Source organism: Coregonus clupeaformis, chromosome 26 (assembly GCF_020615455.1).
Source record: "Coregonus clupeaformis isolate EN_2021a chromosome 26, ASM2061545v1, whole genome shotgun sequence".
Lineage (NCBI taxonomy): Eukaryota > Metazoa > Chordata > Actinopteri > Salmoniformes > Salmonidae > Coregonus > Coregonus clupeaformis.
Genome location: NC_059217.1, coordinates 23,268,482 through 23,288,159, shown reverse-complemented (window position 1 = coordinate 23,288,159; position 19,678 = coordinate 23,268,482). Strand labels below are relative to the sequence as shown.

The window sequence follows — 19,678 nt, the reverse complement described above, 5'->3', positions numbered from 1 at the left end:
TTCTATCATGTAACTGAAGCAAGCACATCCAATTTTGTTAGGAGCATGCCCTTTCCAAACTTAATAAAACTTCACAACTTTTTAGTAAACACACAAGATACTGTAGCTACCTTCACAACTGTGAGTATAAATAATACTCCAGAATACCATTTGGAGTCCTTATCGACTGCCACACCAGTAAAACCACTGGCATAACACACCCCCACAGGTTTTGGGGGCCCACAGCCGCCCAGATATCATATGAACACGTCAGAAGCCATTACATTATTTGTTATTACAGAACATTTGCTTTTAAGCTGATAATCTTTCTGTCAGCCTCATGGCAATATGTATAGAATAGCAGGAAATTAGCTCTAACACAGCAACATTTGCTCTCAGCGTCATGGCAAAATGTGTAAAATAGCAAGAGATTAGTTATAAAACTGCAAAAATAATTCCGTGCCCCATGGCAAAAATAAAAAAACATCCACAAAAAAAAGGTCCGGCCTTGCTCGAACCTTGCGGGGGGCCCCGCTAAACTGTGCTACGCCACTGAGTAAAGCCACACCATGCTGTGAAAAGAAATGCATGAGAGAGATTGGAATTGATTAGGGCAGCATGAAGGACTGTGAGGTCTGTCACTTAGTCTCCCAGGCTGGCCTAATGGAGTCCTTTCACATAGTCAGGTAGAGCCTTTAGTCCTGATAGTCACACACAGTCTGGCTAGGCCTCTCCACACGTCTGTATCGAACACAATCACTCACAGGACTCCATACGTTCATTACCCCACTCTGTGGCCTGTGCAGAGATTCAAACACACCGTTTCCATTATAGAATACGGAACGTGAGATGATTCTAGAATACATCTGGAGGAGCGACTGAGGATCGTAACTTTGCACCACTCATTGTGCAAATGCCATCATTGACATGCCTACTTTGTTTAGTAATTACGCCCATTGGATTTGTGGCATGAGATTATTAGCTTCTTATATTGATTGGTGTTAAAACCGCACTTCCTTTACTTAAAACGACATGCCACTTGTCAGCCTGCCCTAACTCCAATGAGATAAAGTGGCCAGGGCTTTCTTATCTCTCTGCACTAGTTCCTGGGCTATTATGTACTGTCCAGCCCTCTTGCGCTGGTTGTTCTAGACACCTACAGGATGTTGTGTATGTTTGGTGTTTCAGCCTGAAGTCCTGGAGCAGATCCATAACCTAAAGGAGCTGTGGATGGACAACAACTCACTGCAGACAATACCTGGGGTAGGCCTACAGCCCTTCACTACCACCTCCAGTCATTATCTGTCTGTGTCATTTGTCATTGGGCCTGATGAAATCTGTGTGTGGGCAGTGATGCACTAGTTAGGTCAGTGCATGGGGGTTAGTGATGCACCACCATAGGGCAACCTTTGAAAAAAGTTCCCTTAAACCCCTGTGTTCTCTCTCTCTCTCTCTCTCTCTCTCTCTCTCTCTCTCTCTCTCTCTCTAACATCCATCGCTCCATGTCTCTCCCTCCCCTGCTGCTGAAGTGTATAGGGAAGCTGAGGCATCTGCGCTACCTGGACCTGGCTAAAAACAGGATTGAGAGCCTGGACACTGACATCTCTGGCTGTGAGTCCCTGGAGGACCTCCTGCTCTCCTCCAACATGCTGCAGCATCTGCCTGACACCATAGGTGAGGCCATATAACCTCTCTGCTCTCTCCCCTCTGCAACAATAGTGTCTCCTGATTGGATTGTCTCAGCTCTCTCACCTCTGCAACAATAGTGTCTCCTGATTGGATTGTCTCAGCTCTCTCACCTCTGCAACAATAGTGTCTCCTGATTGGATTGTCTCAGCTCTCTCACCTCTGCAACAATATTGTCTCCTGATTGGATTGTCTCAGCTCTCTCACCTCTGCAACAATAGTGTCTCCTGATTGGATTGTCTCAGCTCTCTCACCTCTGCAACAATAGTGTCTCCTGATTGGATTGTCTCAGCTCTATCACCTCTGCAACAATAGTGTCTCCTGATTGGATTGTCTCAGCTCTCTCACCTCTGCAACAATAGTATATCCTGGTTAGATTGTCTATGCTCTCTCCCTTCTGCAACAATAGTATCTCCTGATTAGACTGCCGCAGCTCTCTCCACTTTGCAACAATAGTATATCCTGGTTAGATTGTCTCTGCTCTCTCTCCTCTGCAACAAATGGTATCTCCTGGTTAGAAAGAATAGAGAAAGGATCAAGAAAGGATGATTAGGAAGGAAGGGGGAGAGAGGATGATTAATTCTGTAATGACTGCATTCATCATGGTGGCTCCTCTCGGAGGTTGTTATCTGAGAGTGCATTTCCCTGAGTAGTTTTGTCATTAACAATCAAATGGCTTGCGTCATTAAAATGTCATTTGTATTTGGAGAGAAACATTTATTTGTTTGAATCCTGGGATTTCATTTGCACAAACTATCAAGTTATTTTGTACATAGTAAGTTTATAAATCATTTCCTGGCTGTAAATGAATGAAACGGTAAAAGGATTATGTTGACAATAGGTTTGAGTAATTCCTTTTAACTGTGTTCTTCGCTTTTAGTTTTTCATAATTTGTTTGTTCCTTTTTTTTAAATAATCAAATGAGTGTTTGTTTCTATTGCAGGAATGTTGAAAAAGCTCACAACGTTGAAAGTCGATGACAACCAGCTCACCTCACTGCCTAACACCATTGGAAGGTGAGTACCTTATGATACCGATTATGAGACCGATTGCACTATTTTGTTTACATACACTTCTTAGATTGCAATCCCTGAACTTCCCTCAAGTCGAATAAAATGATTTGAAATGATGTCGCCAAAAGCTAAACTACATTCCAAGTCTTGTTTATTAGTTAATATCTACCATGAAACTGGATGGCAGTCAGTTTTAGGGCATCTATTGCATAACCAAATTAAAAGGCATCAGAGACAGTGATTTTAATGGTAAAACCAGTTGACACGTTGAATCTTAATCTGAGCTCGTCTTCTCTGCCTCTGGTTTGTTGCTGAGCTGAGCTGTAGTCAACACGGCCTGTGGATAGAAGGGTTCTGAAACTCTGAGTCTGGCACCTTCTCCTTGCTGCTCCTTCTCACCTCACATCGACTAACGCTGATTGGTTCCATCACTGTTCACACCAAGTAGAGTGATGCAGTACATTGTGTCTCAGTTGGCGGCACTGAGAGGAGATACAGTGGGGAAAAAAATTATTTAGTCAGCCACCAACTGTGCAAGTTCTCCCACTTAAAAAGATGAGAGAGGGCTGTCATTTTCATCATAGGTACACGTCAACTATGACAGACAAATTGAGAGAAAAAAATCCAGAAAATCACATTGTAGGATTTTTTATGAATTTATTTGCAAATTATGGTGGAAAATAAGTATTTGGTGACCTACAAACAAGCAAGATTTCTGGCTCTCACAGACCTGTAACTTCTTCTTTAAGAGGCTCCTCTGTCCTCCACTCATTACCTGTATTAATGGCACCTGTTTGAACTTGTTATCAGTATAAAAGACAACTGTCCACAACCTCAAACAGTCACACTCCAAACTCCACTATGGCCAAGACCAAAGAGCTGTCAAAGGACACCAGAAACAAAATTGTAGACCTGCACCAGGCTGGGAAGACTGAATCTGCAATAGGTAAGCAGCTTGGTTTGAAGAAATCAACTGTGGCAGCAATTATTAGGAAATGGAAGACATACAAGACCACTGATAATCTCCCTCGAGCTGGGGCTCCACGCAAGATCTCACCCCCGTGAGGGTCAAAATTATCACAAGAACGGTGAGCAAAAATCCCAGAACCACACGGGGGGACCTAGTGAATGACCTGCAGAGAGCTGGGACCAAAGTAACAAAGCCTATCATCAGTAACACACTACGCCGCCAGGGACTCAAATCCTGCAGTGCTAGACGTGTCCCCCTGCTTAAGCCAGTACATGTCCAGGCCCGTCTGAAGTTTGCTAGAGTGCATTTGGATGATCCAGAAGAGGATTGGGAGAATGTCATATGGTCAGATGAAACCAAAATATAACTTTTTTGGTAAAATCTCAACTTGTCGTGTTTGGAGGACAAAGAATGCTGAGTTGCATCCAAAGAACACCATACCTACTGTGAAGCATGGGGGTGGAAACATCATGCTTTGGGGCTGTTTTTCTGCAAAGGGACCAGGACGGCTGATCCGTGTAAAGGAAAGAATGAATGGGGCCATGTATCGTGAGATTTTGAGTGAAAACCTCCTTCCATCAGCAAGGGCATTGAAGATGAAACGTGGCTGGTTCTTTCAGCATTACAATGATCCCAAACACACCGCCCGGGCAACGAAGGAGTGGCTTCGTAAGAAGCATTTCAAGGTCCTGGAGTGGCCTAGCCAGTCTCCAGATCTCAACCCCATAGAAAATCTTTGGAGGGAGTTGAAAGTCCGTGTTGCCCAGCGACAGCCCCAAAACATCACTGCTCTAGAGGAGATCTGCATGGAGGAATGGGCCAAAATACCAGCAACAGTGTGTGAAAACCTTGTGAAGACTTACAGTAAACGTTTGACCTGTGTCATTGCCAACAAAGGGTATATAACAAAGTATTGAGAAACTTTTGTTATTGACCAAATACTTATTTTCCACCATCATTTGCAAATAAATTCATTAAAAATCCTACAATGTGATTTTCTGGATTTTTTTTTCAAATTTTGTCTGTCATAGTTGACGTGTACCTATGATGAAAATTACAGGCCTCTCTCATCTTTTTAAGTGGGAGAACTTGCACAATTGGTGGCTGACTAAATACTTTTTTTCCCCACTGTATATATATATATATATATCTCCGGCTTGCCATTGTTCCAAAATGTGCATTTTGGGTGTGTGCTATTTATTTGTTGTGGAATATGGCTGCCTGAGAGGACTTGACTCTGTGCCAGTATTGCAGTTTCAACAGCCGGCCAAATGTATTTGTTTTGTTTGATATATATATATTATAGCAAAAGTTTAATCTGGAAACTATAATGAGTCAGAGGGACTTCTGGGGGTCAACTCTGAACATGCCCTGTCATTGAGACTGTGATCTAATAGGTCAGGGGTCACCACCTTACAGCTCATCATGTCATATTCATTATTATCCCCAAGCCTGTGATACTGTTTCCAGTGCACCTTTTTTTCTTGGTTTGTCATTGGTCGGTTTTGTGTGTTGTGGTTATTTCACATGCATCTAAAATGGGCCATTTAGTGGACGCGCCAAATTAGGGTAAGTAGACTGTGAATCACTGTCTCCTGTACACGTTCCTCCTCGCCACAGCATGTTTATTCAGGCAAGTGCTCACCTTAACATTCCCTGTCTGTATGTTCCAGCCGGGGAAGGGGACCCAGTAAAAGTCCTGCATATGGGAGGCCAGCTGGGCCAGCCTGCTCGGACAAATGTTGAGCTAATGACACTGCTGTGTGTACAATAAATACAAATGAACTCTGTCCAGTGAGGGGAGGCAACTCTTCTCCTCGTCCTCTCCTGGTCATATACACTGACATTGTAAACGCTCTGTTGGAGCTTGAATTTAGAACATTTTAAAACTGCACAGTTGTTGTTGATTTTGCTCACTAATCCATTGTCCTTTCAAATCCAACAAAGAGGCAAGGGCATTTGACTCAATAAACACTGTGGGTTTAGAGTTTAAGATATATGATAAGATATAGAGTTAAGTTTGTCATGAAGTTCAATTGGAGAACAATATTCAAAAATAAATAAATCAAAGCATACTGTTGATTATATTCTGATTGAAAAGAGATACTGCACCACCAGATACTGATAGTGAAAGGGAGTCAGCAACATCAATGATTAATTTCCCCTCGTGGGATTAATACAGTTTATTCAATTCATGGTTTGTTAATTTTGGTTTGCCTTCTAAAGGAATATCTCATTCTATCAAGTCATGGTTTTTGAATATTGTCATGATCCTCATTAATCCATTTGATTGATCATTTTCACCTCTCTGTAGCCTGTACATGTCTTAGATGCATCTAGTCTTAAAGGGAACCAAATTATTATTTATTTCCATGGACACCAAGGAGGGATCAAATATCTGAGCCTCCATCTGTCAACCACAAATAATGCAACCTGTGGCTGAAATGAATCTACCTGTGGCTTTTCCTCAAAATGTTTGAGTGAAATAATATTTATATCATTATGATATATGTAAATGTAAATGTTCCACTTCAAGAATTCACAGCACATTTTTAGCAGACTAATTAAGTAGGTCTGTGCTTTGCAGGTTCTTAACAAAATGATATGTACATATTAACATGGTACATCAAAGACATGTGAAGTAGAATATCTGTGCAGAATTGTGGTTGTTTTGACTGTATTGTTGTAGATAGTGTTTTGGTTATAGTGCCTCTACAAATGTTGATCTTACACCAATAACTAACCAAGTGAAAGTAGCTGTGACACGAAGGATTCTTAAGGGGCTCTTTCTCCTCTCTCTTCCTCTACCCAGTTTATCGCTTTTAGAGGAGTTTGACTGCAGCTGTAATGAATTGGAGTCCCTTCCCCCGACCATTGGCTACCTGCACAACCTCCGCACGTTTTCTGCTGATGAGAACTTCCTTGTTGAACTACCCAGGGAGGTACGTCTGTCTGTCCCACACCAATAACCACATACTGATCCGATACACAAATACACATACAGTGGGGTTGGGAATGATTGGATCCCTTGATAAAGATGAGCAAAAAAGGTCAGATGACATGAACTCTTTTGCCACGCACACCAATGGTGGGTTTGGCCTTCGAAAGACAATGCATATGCAGAAAATACCTCATCCCTACTGTAAAATATGGTGGTGGATCTTTGATATTATGGGGCTATTTTGTTACCACTGGTCAACGGCATCATGAACTTTACCAAGTACCAAGACATTTTTGCCAAAAACCTGGTTGCCTCTTGGCCGCAAGTGAATCTTCCATCAAGGCAATAACCCCAAGCACACATCAAAATCCACAAAGAAATTGTTAATTGTCCACAAAATCAACATTTTGCAATGACAATCTCAGTCTCCGGACTTGAACCCTATTGAAAACCTGTAGTTTCAATTGAAGAGGGCAGTCAATAAGCGCAGACGAAGGATATCAAGGATCTGAAATTATTCTGTATGGAGGAATGGTCTAAGATCCCTCCCAATGTATTCTCCAATCTCATAAAACATTATAGAAAAAGGCTCAGTCGTTATCCTCGCAAGGGGAGGGTGCTGGGGAATTTTATTTGTATTACTTGTTAAACAAAATCTCTTTCTCTGAGCAATTGTATATAGTGTAAAATAATGTATATAAATAGATATTTTTTTTTGCATACAATATAAACTACATGACCAAAAGTATGTGGACACCTGCTCGTCGAACATCTCATTCCAAAATCATGGGCATTAACCCCTTTGCTGCTATAACAGCCTCCACTCTTCTGGGAAGGCTTTCCACTAGATGTTGGAACATCTGCAGGGACTTGCTTCCATTCAGCCACAAGAGCATTAGTGAAGTTGGGCACTGATGTTGGGCGATTAGGCCTGGCTCACAGTCGGCGTTCCAATTCATCCCAAAGGTGTTCGATGGGGTTGAGTTCAGGGCTCTGTGCAGGCCAGTCAAGTTCCTTCCACACCGATTTCGACAAACCATTTCTGTATGGACCTCGCTTTGTGTACGGGGGCATTGTCATGCTGAAACAGGAAAGGTCCTTCCTCAAACTGTTGCCACAAAGTTGGATGCACAGAATCGTCTAGAATGTCATTGTATGCTGTAGCGTTAAGATTTCCCTTCACTGGAACTAAGGGGCCTAGCCCGAACCATGAAAAACAGCCCCAGACCATAATTCCTCCTCCATCAAACGTTACAGCTGGCACTATGCATTGGGGCAGGTAGCGTTCTCCTGGCATCCGCCAAACCAAGATTTGTCCGTCTGACTGCCAGATGGTGAAGCATGATTCATCACTCCAGAGAACACTTTTCCACTGCTCCAATGGCGGCGAGCTTTACACCACTCCGGCCGACTCTTGGCATTGCGCATGGTGATTTTAGGCTTGTGTGCGGCTGCTCGCCCATGGAAACCCATTTCATGAAGGTCCCGATGAACAGTTCTTGTGGTGACGTTGCTTCCAGATGCAGTTTGGAACTCGGTAGTGAGTGTTGCAACCGAGGACAGACGATTTTTATGTGCTACGCGCTTCAGCACCGGCCGGTCCCATTCTGTGAGCTTGTGTGGCATACCACTTCGCGGCTGAGCCGTTGTTGCTCCCAGACATTACCACTTCACAATAAAAGCACTTACAGTTGACTGGGACAGCTCTAGCAGGGCAGAAATTTGACAAACTGACTTGTTGGAAAGGTGGCATCCTATGACGGTGCCACGTTGAAAGTCACTGAGCCAATGTTTGTCTATAGAGATTGCATGGCAGTGTACTCGATTTTATACACCTGTCAGCAACGAGTGTGGCTGAAATAGCCGAAGCCTCTAATTTGAAGGTGTGTCCACATGCTTTTGGATACATACTGTATCTCACTATTTGTATTATTTATTTTAAACTCTTTTTTTGCTCATCTTTATCAAGGGATCCAATAATTCCAGACCCCACTGTACACTCTCACACACACACAATGCATTTGGTTATGTAATTGATATGGTTTGGTGCATGGAAGATGGAAAGTGATCACTGAAATGTATGCTTGCCTCCCTTTTGTTGCAGATTGGGAACTGTAAGAATGTGACAGTCATGTCGTTGCGCTCCAATAAGCTGGAGTTTCTACCTGACGAGATTGGGCAGATGACCAAGCTACATGTTCTCAATTTAAGCGACAATAGGTTACTACTGATTGCTCTGCTATGCATACATAGCACACACACACACACACACACACACACACACACACACACACACACACACACACAGACCACACACACACGCACACAGTGAATCCATATGTTCTTCATACTCTCATTGATAAGGAAGCAGCTTAATAGGCTTGTGTTATGTGTCTATTTATTTACATAGAGCGTAGGTGGAATGGGACATTATTCTGAGGAGTTTATATAAACTAGTGGTTATTATTTTGCTACTGGCACATTAAGATAGCTGCACAGCATTAGAAAGCACTTCCCCTGCCCCGGGCTAATTAAGTTCTTTATGAGATGTTTGGTTGCTCTGCCAGTGATTAACTGGATCCAAGGTAATTAAACCATACTATTACTGAACACACGGCACCCATTAGGCAGACCTGCGTCCACACGCAGCACCACACACCACAGAGCTAAGCACTCAACCACATAGGCTGCCTCAGAACGAGGATGCAGTCACCCCAACCCTACTTCGTAATACCTACGGTAGCCCACAACACTGTCTCCCACTGACAGATTTCTGTTGTCAAAGCGAAGTTCACTGAGCATGTTGCCACGGTAACTGGCTTTTTCCCCTTTGTGTGTTGGTTAACTGTCCTGTGTGGTGGGTGTCAGTCAATCAGAGGCAGGCAGGCTGTGATTGTTCCTTGGCAGAGGAATAGTCTTGGCTTTTCACAGGGGACTATATGATGATCTGTGTCCTTGAACACAATATGCCTTTCACACTCTCTGTGGAGAATGATGTGAAGTTGAGCTCAAGCCACTTGTCTGAATTGTTTCCACATAATCACTTCTCATTTTTAAATCGCAAATGAAATAACCTTTGAATTTTGATAAAAATAAACATGTACTCAATGAGATGATATGCATTCTTACTCCCATTCCGTCTTCTTCCCCCTTACACAGATTAAAGAACCTTCCATTCACTTTTACAAAACTAAAAGATCTTGCTGCTCTTTGGCTATCAGACAATCAGGTAAATATGATCTTATGTGTTGTTTTGTTGGGAAGATATTACTTTACATTTACTAATAAATTAGAATGATGTATAACCTGTGTATCAGTGGTACTTGAAGAGTTAATGATGTGTGAATGTGTGCTGTGTGCAGTCCAAGGCCCTGATCCCCCTCCAGACAGAGGCCCATCCAGAGACCAAGCAGAGGGTCCTCACCAACTACATGTTCCCTCAGCAACCACGACATGATGAGGGTGAGGTAGAAATGACATGTAACACATGCTGACATGTGGGAAAATCCTCACAGCCAACTATTCCCTCAAAGTGGATGTAGTACTACTATGCATGTGTGATTTAGTGATGGCTAAGGTGTTATGGATATGTATCTACAATTGATTAATGGTGCTTGATATACACTGTTATCCATTATAGTAATGTATACATTTACATTTTAGTCATTTAGCAGACGCTCTTATCCAGAGCGACTTACAGTTAGTGAGTGCATACATTTTCATACTATAGTAGTACGTGTGCAGAGCACATGTCACTAAACTACCTTTTGAGGTAGAGGTCTTCACGGGTCCAAAAAGTTGTGGATGAATGGACCCGAGGACAGTCAGACCCATTCCGAAAAGGCCTGTGGAAAAACAGACCCAAACAGACCCGTGCTGGTTCGGATCCGAGAGACTCGCTCAGATCCAAAGAGAGAGAGAAAGAAACCTCTAACAAATGACAAAAAACTGTTCGATGTGTAGCATGTTAAAAACTTTATAGTCCTTTTTTTCCTAAAACAATAATTGTCCACTTCACGGTTCAGCTGTTGGAGATTTAAGCGCTAAATGCATCAGGGCATTGCATGCATTTAGGCCTATAGGTCTAGGCGTACACTCTATGATATTAATCTTTAAAAAAATTATAGAAAGGAGGAGAAGCTTAGGTCTAGCCCTAGAGCAACTGAGAGAAAGATAGAGATATGGCAATCACAGAGGTCAGACGTTTCTTGTAGTTGGCCACCAGGTTTGCACACATCTCAGGAGGGATTTTGTCCCACTCCTCTTTGCAGATCTTCTCCATGTCATTAAGGTTTCGAGGCTGACGTTTGGCAACTCGAACCTTCAGCTCCCTCCACAGATTTTCTATGGGATTAAGGTCTGGAGACTGGCTAGGCCACTCCAGGACCTTAATGTGCTTCTTCTTGAGCCACTCCTTTGTTGCCTTGGCCGTGTGTTTTGGGTCATTGTCATGCTGGAATATCCATCCACGACCCATTATCAATGCCCTGGCTGAGGGAAGGAGGTTCTCACCCAAGATTTGACGGTACATGGCCCCGTCCATCGTCCCTTTGATGTGGTGAAGTTGTCCTGTCCCCTTAGCAGAAAAACACCCCCAAAGCATAATGTTTCCACCTCCATGTTTGACGGTGGGGATGGTGTTTTTGGGGTCATAGGCAGCATTTCTCCTCCTCTGTCAAAGTGCGACGTGAATGTGGTAGGTGAAGTCAAACGCAGGACACCGAGCTACTGGAAACGATACTTTACTAACAAAGTAACCATAAATACAAAACAACCTCCAAACAGGGAGGGGAAATACCCGCACACTAGCAACTGCCGAAAATGACAAGAACAATCACACACAGCACACAATGAACGACAGAGGGTTAAATAGGGAATAAAATACAACATAATAGGAAACTGGTTTACACAATCAAGACAAAACAAGTCAAACACAGAAACATAGATCGGTGGCAGCTAGTACCCCGGGGACGACGAACGCCGAAGCCTGCCCGAGCAAGGAGGAGGAGCAGCCTCGGCTAATTCCGTGACAGTACCCCCTTGACGCGCGGCTCCAGCCGTGCGCCGGCCCCGGCCTCGTGGACGGCCAGGAGGACGCGGAGCAGGGCGAGTCGGATGACTCCGGTGGAAGTCCCTCAACATGGAGGGATCTAGGATGTCCCTCCTGGGGACCCAGCACCGTTCCTCCGGACTGTACCCCTCCCACTCCACGAGATACTGCAGGCCCCCCGTCCGACGCCTCGAATCCAAGATGGAACGGACTGAGTACACCGGAGCCCCCTCGATGTCCAACGGGGGCGGAGGAGCCTCTCGTACCTCACTCTCCTGGAGTGGACCAGCCACTACCGGCCTGAGGAGAGACACATGGAACGAGGGGTGAATGCAGTAATTAATGGGCAGTTGTAACCTATAGCATACCTCATTCAGTCTCCTCAGGACTTTAAATGGACCCACAAACCGCCGACCCAGCTTCCGGCAGGGCAGGCGAAGGGGCAGGTTTCGGGTCGAGAGCCAGAGCCGATCTCCCGGTGCATACACCGGAGCCTCACTGCAGCCTTTTGCCGCCTGATAGCCCGCTGCAGATGGACATGCGCAGCATTCCAAGTTTCTTCCGAGCGCCGAAACCACTCGTCCACCGCAGGGGCTTTGGTCTGGCTCTGATGCCAAGGTGCCAGAACCAGCTGATAACCTAGCACACACTGGAAAGGCGTAAGGTTAGTGGACGAATGGCGGAGTGAGTTTTGGGCTATCTCTGCCCAGGGAATATATCCCGACCACTCCTCTTGCCGGTCCTGGCAATACGACCTCAGAAACCTACCCACATCCTGGTTCACTCTCTCCACCCGCCCATTACTCTCGGGGTGAAAACCTGAGGTAAGGCTAATCGAGACCCCCAGACGTTCCATAAATGCCCTCCAGACTCTAGAGGTGAACTGGGGACCCCGATCAGACACTATATCCTCAGGCACCCCATAGTGCCGGAAGACGTGTGTAAACAGGGCCTCATCAGTTTGTAGGGAAGTAGGGAGACCTGGCAGGGGAATGAGACGGCAGGCTTTAGAAAACCGTTCCACAACGACCAAGATTGTAGTGTTCCCCTGGGAGGGGGGAAGGTCCGTGACAAAATCCACCGATAGGTGAGACCACGGTCGTTGTGGAACGGGTAGGGGTTGTAACTTCCCCCTGGGCAGGTGTCTAGGCGCCTTACACTGAGCGCACACCGAGCAGGAGGAAACATAAACCCTCACGTTCTTCGCTAAAGTTGGCCACCAGTACTTCCCACTAAGGCAGTGCACTGTCCGACCAATACCCGGGTGACCAGAAGAGGGTGACGTGTGAGCCCAGTATATCAAACGATCGCGAACCTCGAGCGGCACGTACTTCCGACCCTCTGGACACTGTGGAGGAGTAGGATCGGAACGTAGTGCCCGCTCGATTTCCGCATCAACCTCCCACACCACCGGTGCCACCAGACAAGACTCCGGGAGTATGGGAGTGGGCTCAATGGACCTCTCCTCTGTGTCATATAGTCAGGACAGGGCGTCTGCCTTAACGTTTTGGGACCCTGGTCTATAGGTGATCTTAAATACAAAGCGGGAGAAAAACATAGCCCACTCAGCCTCCTCGCTGCCCGAATGTACTCCAGGTTACGATAGTCAGTCAGAATGAAAAAAGGGTGTTTAGCCCCCTCAAGCCAATGTCTCCACACCTTCAGGGCTTGAACCACAGCTAGCAGCTCCCTGTCCCCCACGTCATAATTGCGCTCCGCCGGACTGAGCTTCTTAGAATAGAAAGCACAGGGGCGGAGTTTAGGTGGTGTACCCGAGCGCTGAGACAGCACAGCGCCGATCCCAGCCTCGGAAGCGTCCACCTCCACCTGGAATGCCAAAGAGGGATCCGGATGCGCCAGCACCGGAGCCGAGGTAAACAGGTCCTTCAGACGTTTAAACGCCCTGTCCGCCTCAGCCGACCACTGCAGGCGCACCGGACTCCCCTTTAGCAGAGAGGTAATGGGAGCTGCTACCTGTCCAAAGCCCCGGATAAACCTCCGGTAGTAATTGGCAAAACCCAAGAAGCGCTGCACTTCCTTTACCGTGGTGGGAGTCTGCCAATTACACACGGCAGAAACGCGGTCAATCTCCATCTCTACCCCTGACGCGGACAACCGATGTCCCAGGAAGGAGATGGACTCCTGGAAGAACAGACATTTCTCTGCCTTTGCATACAGGTCATGCTCCAACAGTCTACCAAGCACTCGACGCACCAGGGACACATGCTCGGCTCGTGTAGCGGATTATATTAGAATGTCATCAATATATACCATGACACCCTGTCCATGCAAGTCCCGGAAAATCTCGTCCACAAATGATTGGAAGACTGAAGGAGCATTCATTAAACCGTATGGCATGACGAGGTACTCATAGTGACCCGAGGTGGTACTGAATGCTGTCTTCCACTCATCTCCCTCCGTAATGCGCACCAGGTTGTACGCGCTCCTGAGAATCAATTTTGTGAAGAATCGCGCCTCGTGTAATGACTCCGTCATACTAGCAATCAGAGGGAGAGGATAGCTGTATTTGATGGTGATCTGATTTAGACCACAGTAATCAATACACGGGGCGTAAACCCCCATCCTTCTTCTTCACAAAAAAGAAACTTGAGGACGCAGGGGAAGTGGACGGCCGTATGTAACCCTGTCTCAGAGATTCGGTGACATAGGTCTCCATAGCGGCCGTCTCCTCCTGAGACAGAGGATACACGTGACTACGTGGAAGCGCAGCACCTACTTGGAGGTCTATCGCACAATCCCCCTGTCGATGAGGTGGTAATTGAGTCGCCTTCTTCTTACTGAAGGCGAGTGCCAAATCGGCATACTCAGGTGGAATGTGCAAGGTGGGAACTTGGTTCGGGCTTTCCACCGTCGTTGCCCCTACGGAAACGCCTACACACCGCCCAGTACACTGATCAGACCCTCCCTTGAGAGCTCTCTGCTGCCATGAAATGTTGGGGTCATGAGATGTTAACCAGGGAAGCCCAAAAACCACGGGAAACGCAGGAGAATCAATCAAATACAAACGTAATATCTCCTGATGGCCCTCCTGCATTTTCATCCGGAGAGGCGCTGTGACCTCCCTAATCAATCCTGACCCCAAAGGGCGGCTATCTAGGGCATGAATAGGGAAGGGCACATCAACAGGTACGATAGGAATCCCTAACTTATAGGTGAACTGGCGATCGATAAAATTCCCAGCTGCGCCTGAATCTACTAGCGCCTTATGCTGGGAGTGAGGAGAAACCTCGGGAAACTCCACTTTAATACACATATGATCAACAGAGAGCTCTGGGTGAGTTGGGTGCCTACTCACCTGGAATGACTCATCAGTGCGTCGCCCACTGCCTCGATTCCTAGGAGACCCTCCCCAGCACCGACCAGCAGTGGGTCCTCGGCGGCCACAGTTGGTGCAGGGGACGGCCTCCCTCCTGGTCTCCCTAGCACCAGCACCCCCGAGCTCCATAGGGGTTGGCTCGGAAGTGCTGGGGGATGGAATGGACGGCCCCGAATCCGGACGTCCGTGGGTAGCCAACATGGTATCCAGGCGAATCGACATGTCACTTCACTCATGCTGCCAAACATGCCCTCGTAAAACTGACTATCCTACCGATCCTTGACTTTGGCGATGTCATTTACAAAATAGCCTCCAACACTCTACTCAGCAAATTGGATGTAGTCTATCACAGTGCCATCCGTTTTGTCTCCAAAGCCCCATACACTACCCACCACTGTGACCTGTACGCTCTTGTTGGCTGGTCCTCACTACATATTCGTCGCCAAACCCACTGGCTCCAGGCCATCTATAAATCACTGCTAGGCAAATCCCCGCCTTATCTTAGCTCATTGGTCACCATAGCAACACCCACCCGTAGTCTGCGCTCCAGCAGGTATATCTCACTGGTCATCCCCAAAGCCAACACCTCCTTTGGCCGCAATTCCTTCCAGTTCTCTGCTGCCAATGACTGGAACAAATTGCAAAAATCTCTGAAGCTGGAGACACTTATCTCCCTCACTAACTTTAAGCATCAGTTGTCAGAGCACCTTACCGATCACTGCACCTGTACACAGCCCATCTGAAATTAGCCCGCCCAACTACCTCATCCCTATATTGTTATTTATTTTGCTCATTTGTACCCCAGTATCTCTATTTGCACATCATCTCTTGCACATCTATCATTCCAGTGTTAATACTAATTGTAATTATTTTGCACTATAGCCTATTTATTGCCTTACCTCCATAACTTGCTACATTTGCACACACTGTATATATATGTATTTCTGTTGTATTTTTGACTTTGTTTTGTTTTACCCCATATGTAACTCTGTGTTGTTGTTTTTATCGCACTGCTTTGCTTTATCTTGGCCAGGTCGCAGTTGTAAATGAGAACTTGTTCTCAACTGGTTTACCTGGTTAAATAAAGGTGAAATAAATAAATAAATAAATAAAATAAAAATGTCCACCAGTTGATCAAAGCTGAGGTTGGTGTCCCTGCAGGCCAATTCCCGATGCACGTCCTCCCTCAGGCTACATCTATAGTGGTCGATGAGGGCCCTCTCATTCCATCCCATGTTGGCAGCCAAAGTCCGGAAGTCCAGCGCAAACTCCTGCGCGCTCCTCCTCCCCTGTCTAAGGTGGAATAGACGCTCACCCGCCGCTTTACCCTCTGGTGGATGATCGAATACTGCCTGGAAGCGGCGGGTGATCTCCGCATAGCTGACCGTAGCGGCGTCTATCCCACCCCACTCGGCGTTGTCCCACTCCAGCGCCTTGCCGGACAGACAGGAGATGAGGGCGGACACGCTCTCGTATCCCGAGGGCGCCGGGTGAATGTTGGAGTTGAGTTCAACCTGGAGTAGGAAACCCTGGCACCCGGCCGCTGTGCCATCATAAGCCCTCGGGAGCGAGAGCCGAATCCCACTGGACCCCGGAGGTGAAACGATAGGCATCGCCGATGGTGGTGGTATCGTTGGAGGGGGTATAGGTAGACCCCCTCTTTCCCATCGCTCAATGGTGTTCACCACCCATTCCATGGCGGTGCCGAGAGCCTGGATCATGGCCGCTTGGTGTTCGACGCGTGCCTCCATAGATCCAGCTGGCACCGCCTCTCCTGCTGACTCCATGAGTGGTGTGTGATTCTGTTAAAGTGCGACGTGAATGCTGTAGGCGAAGTCAAACTCAGGACACCGAGCTACTGGAAACGATACTTTACTAACAAAGTAACCATAAATACAAAACAACCTCCAAACAGGGAGGGGAAATACCCGCACACTAGCAACTGCCGAAAATGACAAGAACAATCACACACAACACACAATGAACGACAGAGGGTTAAATAGGGAAAACAATACAACATAATAGGAAACAGGTGTACACAATCAAGACAAAACAAGTCAAACACAGAAACATAGATCGGTGGCAGCTAGTACTCCGGGGACGACGAACGCCGAAGCCTGCCCGAGCAAGGAGGAGGAGCAGCCTCGGCTGATTCCGTGACATCCTCCAAACATGGCGAGTTGAGTTGATGCCAAAGAGCTCGATTTTGGTCTCATCTGACCACAACACTTTCACCCAGTTCTCCTCTGAATCATTCAGATGTTCATTGGCAAACTTCAGACGGGCATGTATATATGCTTTCTTGAGCAGGGGGACCTTGCGGGCGCTGCAGGATTTCAGTCCTTCACGGCGTAGTGTGTTACCAATTGTTTTCTTGGTGACTATGGTCCCAGCTGCCTTGAGATCATTGACAAGATCCTCCCGTGTAGTTCTGGGCTGATTCCTCACCGTTCTCATGATCATTGCAACTCCACGAGGTGAGATCTTGCATGGAGCCCCAGGCCGAGGGAGATTGACAGTTATTCTGTGTTTATTCCATTTGCGAATAATCGCACCAACTGTTGTCACCTTCTCACCAAGCTGTCTTGTAGCCCATTCCAGCCTTGTATACGTCTACAATCTTGACCCTGACATCCTTGGAGAGCTCTTTGGTCTTGGCCATGGTGGAGAGTTTGGAATCTGATTGATTGATTGCTTCTGTTGACAGGTGTCTTTTATACAGGTAACAAGCTGAGATTAGGAGCACTCCCTTTAAGAGTGTGCACTTAATCTCAGCTCGTTACCTGTATAAAAGACACCTGTGAGCCATAAATCTTTCTGATTGAGAGGGGGTCAAATACGTATTTCCCTCATTAAAATGCAAATCAATTTATAACATTTTTGACATGTGTTTTTCTGGATTTTTTTGTTATTATTCTGTCTCTCACTGTTCAAATAAACCTACCATTAAAATTGTAGACTGATCATTTCTTTGTCAGTGGGCAAACGTACAAAATCAGCAGGGGATCAAATACTTTTTTCCCTCACTGTAAGCCAAATAATAGGCATACCACACCAAACCAGGGTAATATCCAAAGTAAGTAAAGTCATTGTTTATAGGGAAAATACGAACAGGTTATTATATTGCGGCATTAAATTAAGTTTGCATCTCGCCCTCTTTGGTTTTTCCTTTTCATGCTTTAAGTGTGAGTAGCCCTAGACCGGTAATTCTATTATATTGTGGCAAACACAACATTACAGTTGGAACTTAATTTGGCCAAAGAAAATGGCTCAACAATATGAAACAAAACACTTGTTGCATATTTAAAGAACTGGTTTAAACCTTCACAAAAGTTTTGAACAGGCTTATATTGCAGCAATTACCAACAAAGGCGAGTGCCTACCATAGGCCTACCCAACAAATGACAGCAATAGCCTAACGCTATTTATTTTACAACAGGCCTACTTTTAACCAATCCGTGGGTGGTTCTCTGTAGCTCAATTGGTAGAGCATGGCACTTGTAACGCCAGGGTAGTGGGTTCGGTCCCCGGGACCACCCATACGTAAAAATGTATGCGCACATGACTGTAAGTCGCTTTGGATAAAAGCGTCTGCTAAATGGCATATTATTATATTATTATTAACTAAATACGGAGCACAAAATTTAAAAGACAGTTCAAACTTAATTTAGCCAATGAAAATGTCTCAACAAAATGAAACAAAACCACTTTTTGCATATTTAAATAACTTGTTTCGATTCTTAAATAGGCCTCCAATAATATAATTATATACAATCATAATAATGATACAACTAATTTATAAAAAATATGAAAATAAGTTAGAAAATTCCATCAAACTGAATAGCACACAGTCCATTTGGCCGTGCCAACGTTCTACTCATCTTTGTCCACTACAATATGGAAACTTGTCCCTGAGGACATTCCGCTTGTCGGCTTCTTTTCACTATACTCTTTCTCCTCTAACTTTCGTTTTACTTAAATGAAAAATCAACAGTAACCTAGGCCAAGACTCCTTTCACTCTCTCTCTCTCTCTCTCCTCAGCAGCAGGCGCACGTGAGGTGAGCAGCCGGAAGCATTTTCAGCTGGACATAAACTATACAAGTTGCAATTGGCTGACACAGATTACAAGCTTGTGCAGTTCTCATCACCTCACACACATTAAATTAACAGAGGACTGGTCCAATTTGGTCCAGTCAGTAAATCCATTTTAATTGCACATACCTGAAACCCGTGGCAATTATATCAGACCCGACCCAGATCCAAAACAAAAGTCAGAGTTTAGGAGCCGTAGCCGCTTGGGTCCCGGGTCGGATCTCGGAATTTCAGGTCTGTTGGACCCGTGAAGACCTCTACTTTGAGGGTCAGATAGACTCATGGTGTACATTTACTCAGGGATCCATTCTGTGGTTCCACTTGAGGGAGTTGTCAGATGGTTAGGTTATGTGCCAGTGCACTCTATGCAGGTGGTGAAGTGAGCATGTCAGAATCGCATCAGTGTGAGACCAGTGCACAATAAGTCAGTGACACCTCCCTGTCTCTCTGCCCGTCCTCTGTAGACTACCAGTCAGACAGTGATAGCTTTAACCCCACCTTATGGGAGGAGCAGCGCCAGCAGAGGATGACTGTAGCCTTCGAGTTCGAGGAGAAGAAGGAGGAGGAGGACAACTCTGGAAAAGTCAAGGTTTCACAGGACTTTCTGTT

At 45.8% G+C, this 19,678-nt stretch overlaps 1 protein-coding gene across 4 annotated transcripts in view; it reads left to right on the top strand.

The window, feature by feature from the left end:
- Positions 1-19,678, top strand: part of LOC121540258 (leucine-rich repeat-containing protein 7-like) — a 147,204-nt gene that overhangs the window by 89,027 nt on the left and 38,499 nt on the right. For 3 of the 4 annotated variants that reach the window (XM_041848992.2, XM_045207788.1, XM_041848989.2), the window contains exons 8-16: positions 1,168-1,242; positions 1,509-1,653; positions 2,609-2,681; positions 5,200-5,217; positions 6,461-6,590; positions 8,694-8,809; positions 9,749-9,818; positions 9,952-10,051; positions 19,534-19,658. In XM_041848992.2, coding sequence (XP_041704926.2) covers positions 1,168-1,242; positions 1,509-1,653; positions 2,609-2,681; positions 5,200-5,217; positions 6,461-6,590; positions 8,694-8,809; positions 9,749-9,818; positions 9,952-10,051; positions 19,534-19,658 — 852 coding nt within the window. The remainder of the gene's footprint in view (positions 1-1,167; positions 1,243-1,508; positions 1,654-2,608; positions 2,682-5,199; positions 5,218-6,460; positions 6,591-8,693; positions 8,810-9,748; positions 9,819-9,951; positions 10,052-19,533; positions 19,659-19,678) is intronic. The other variant, XM_041848994.2, reaches the window with a different exon arrangement.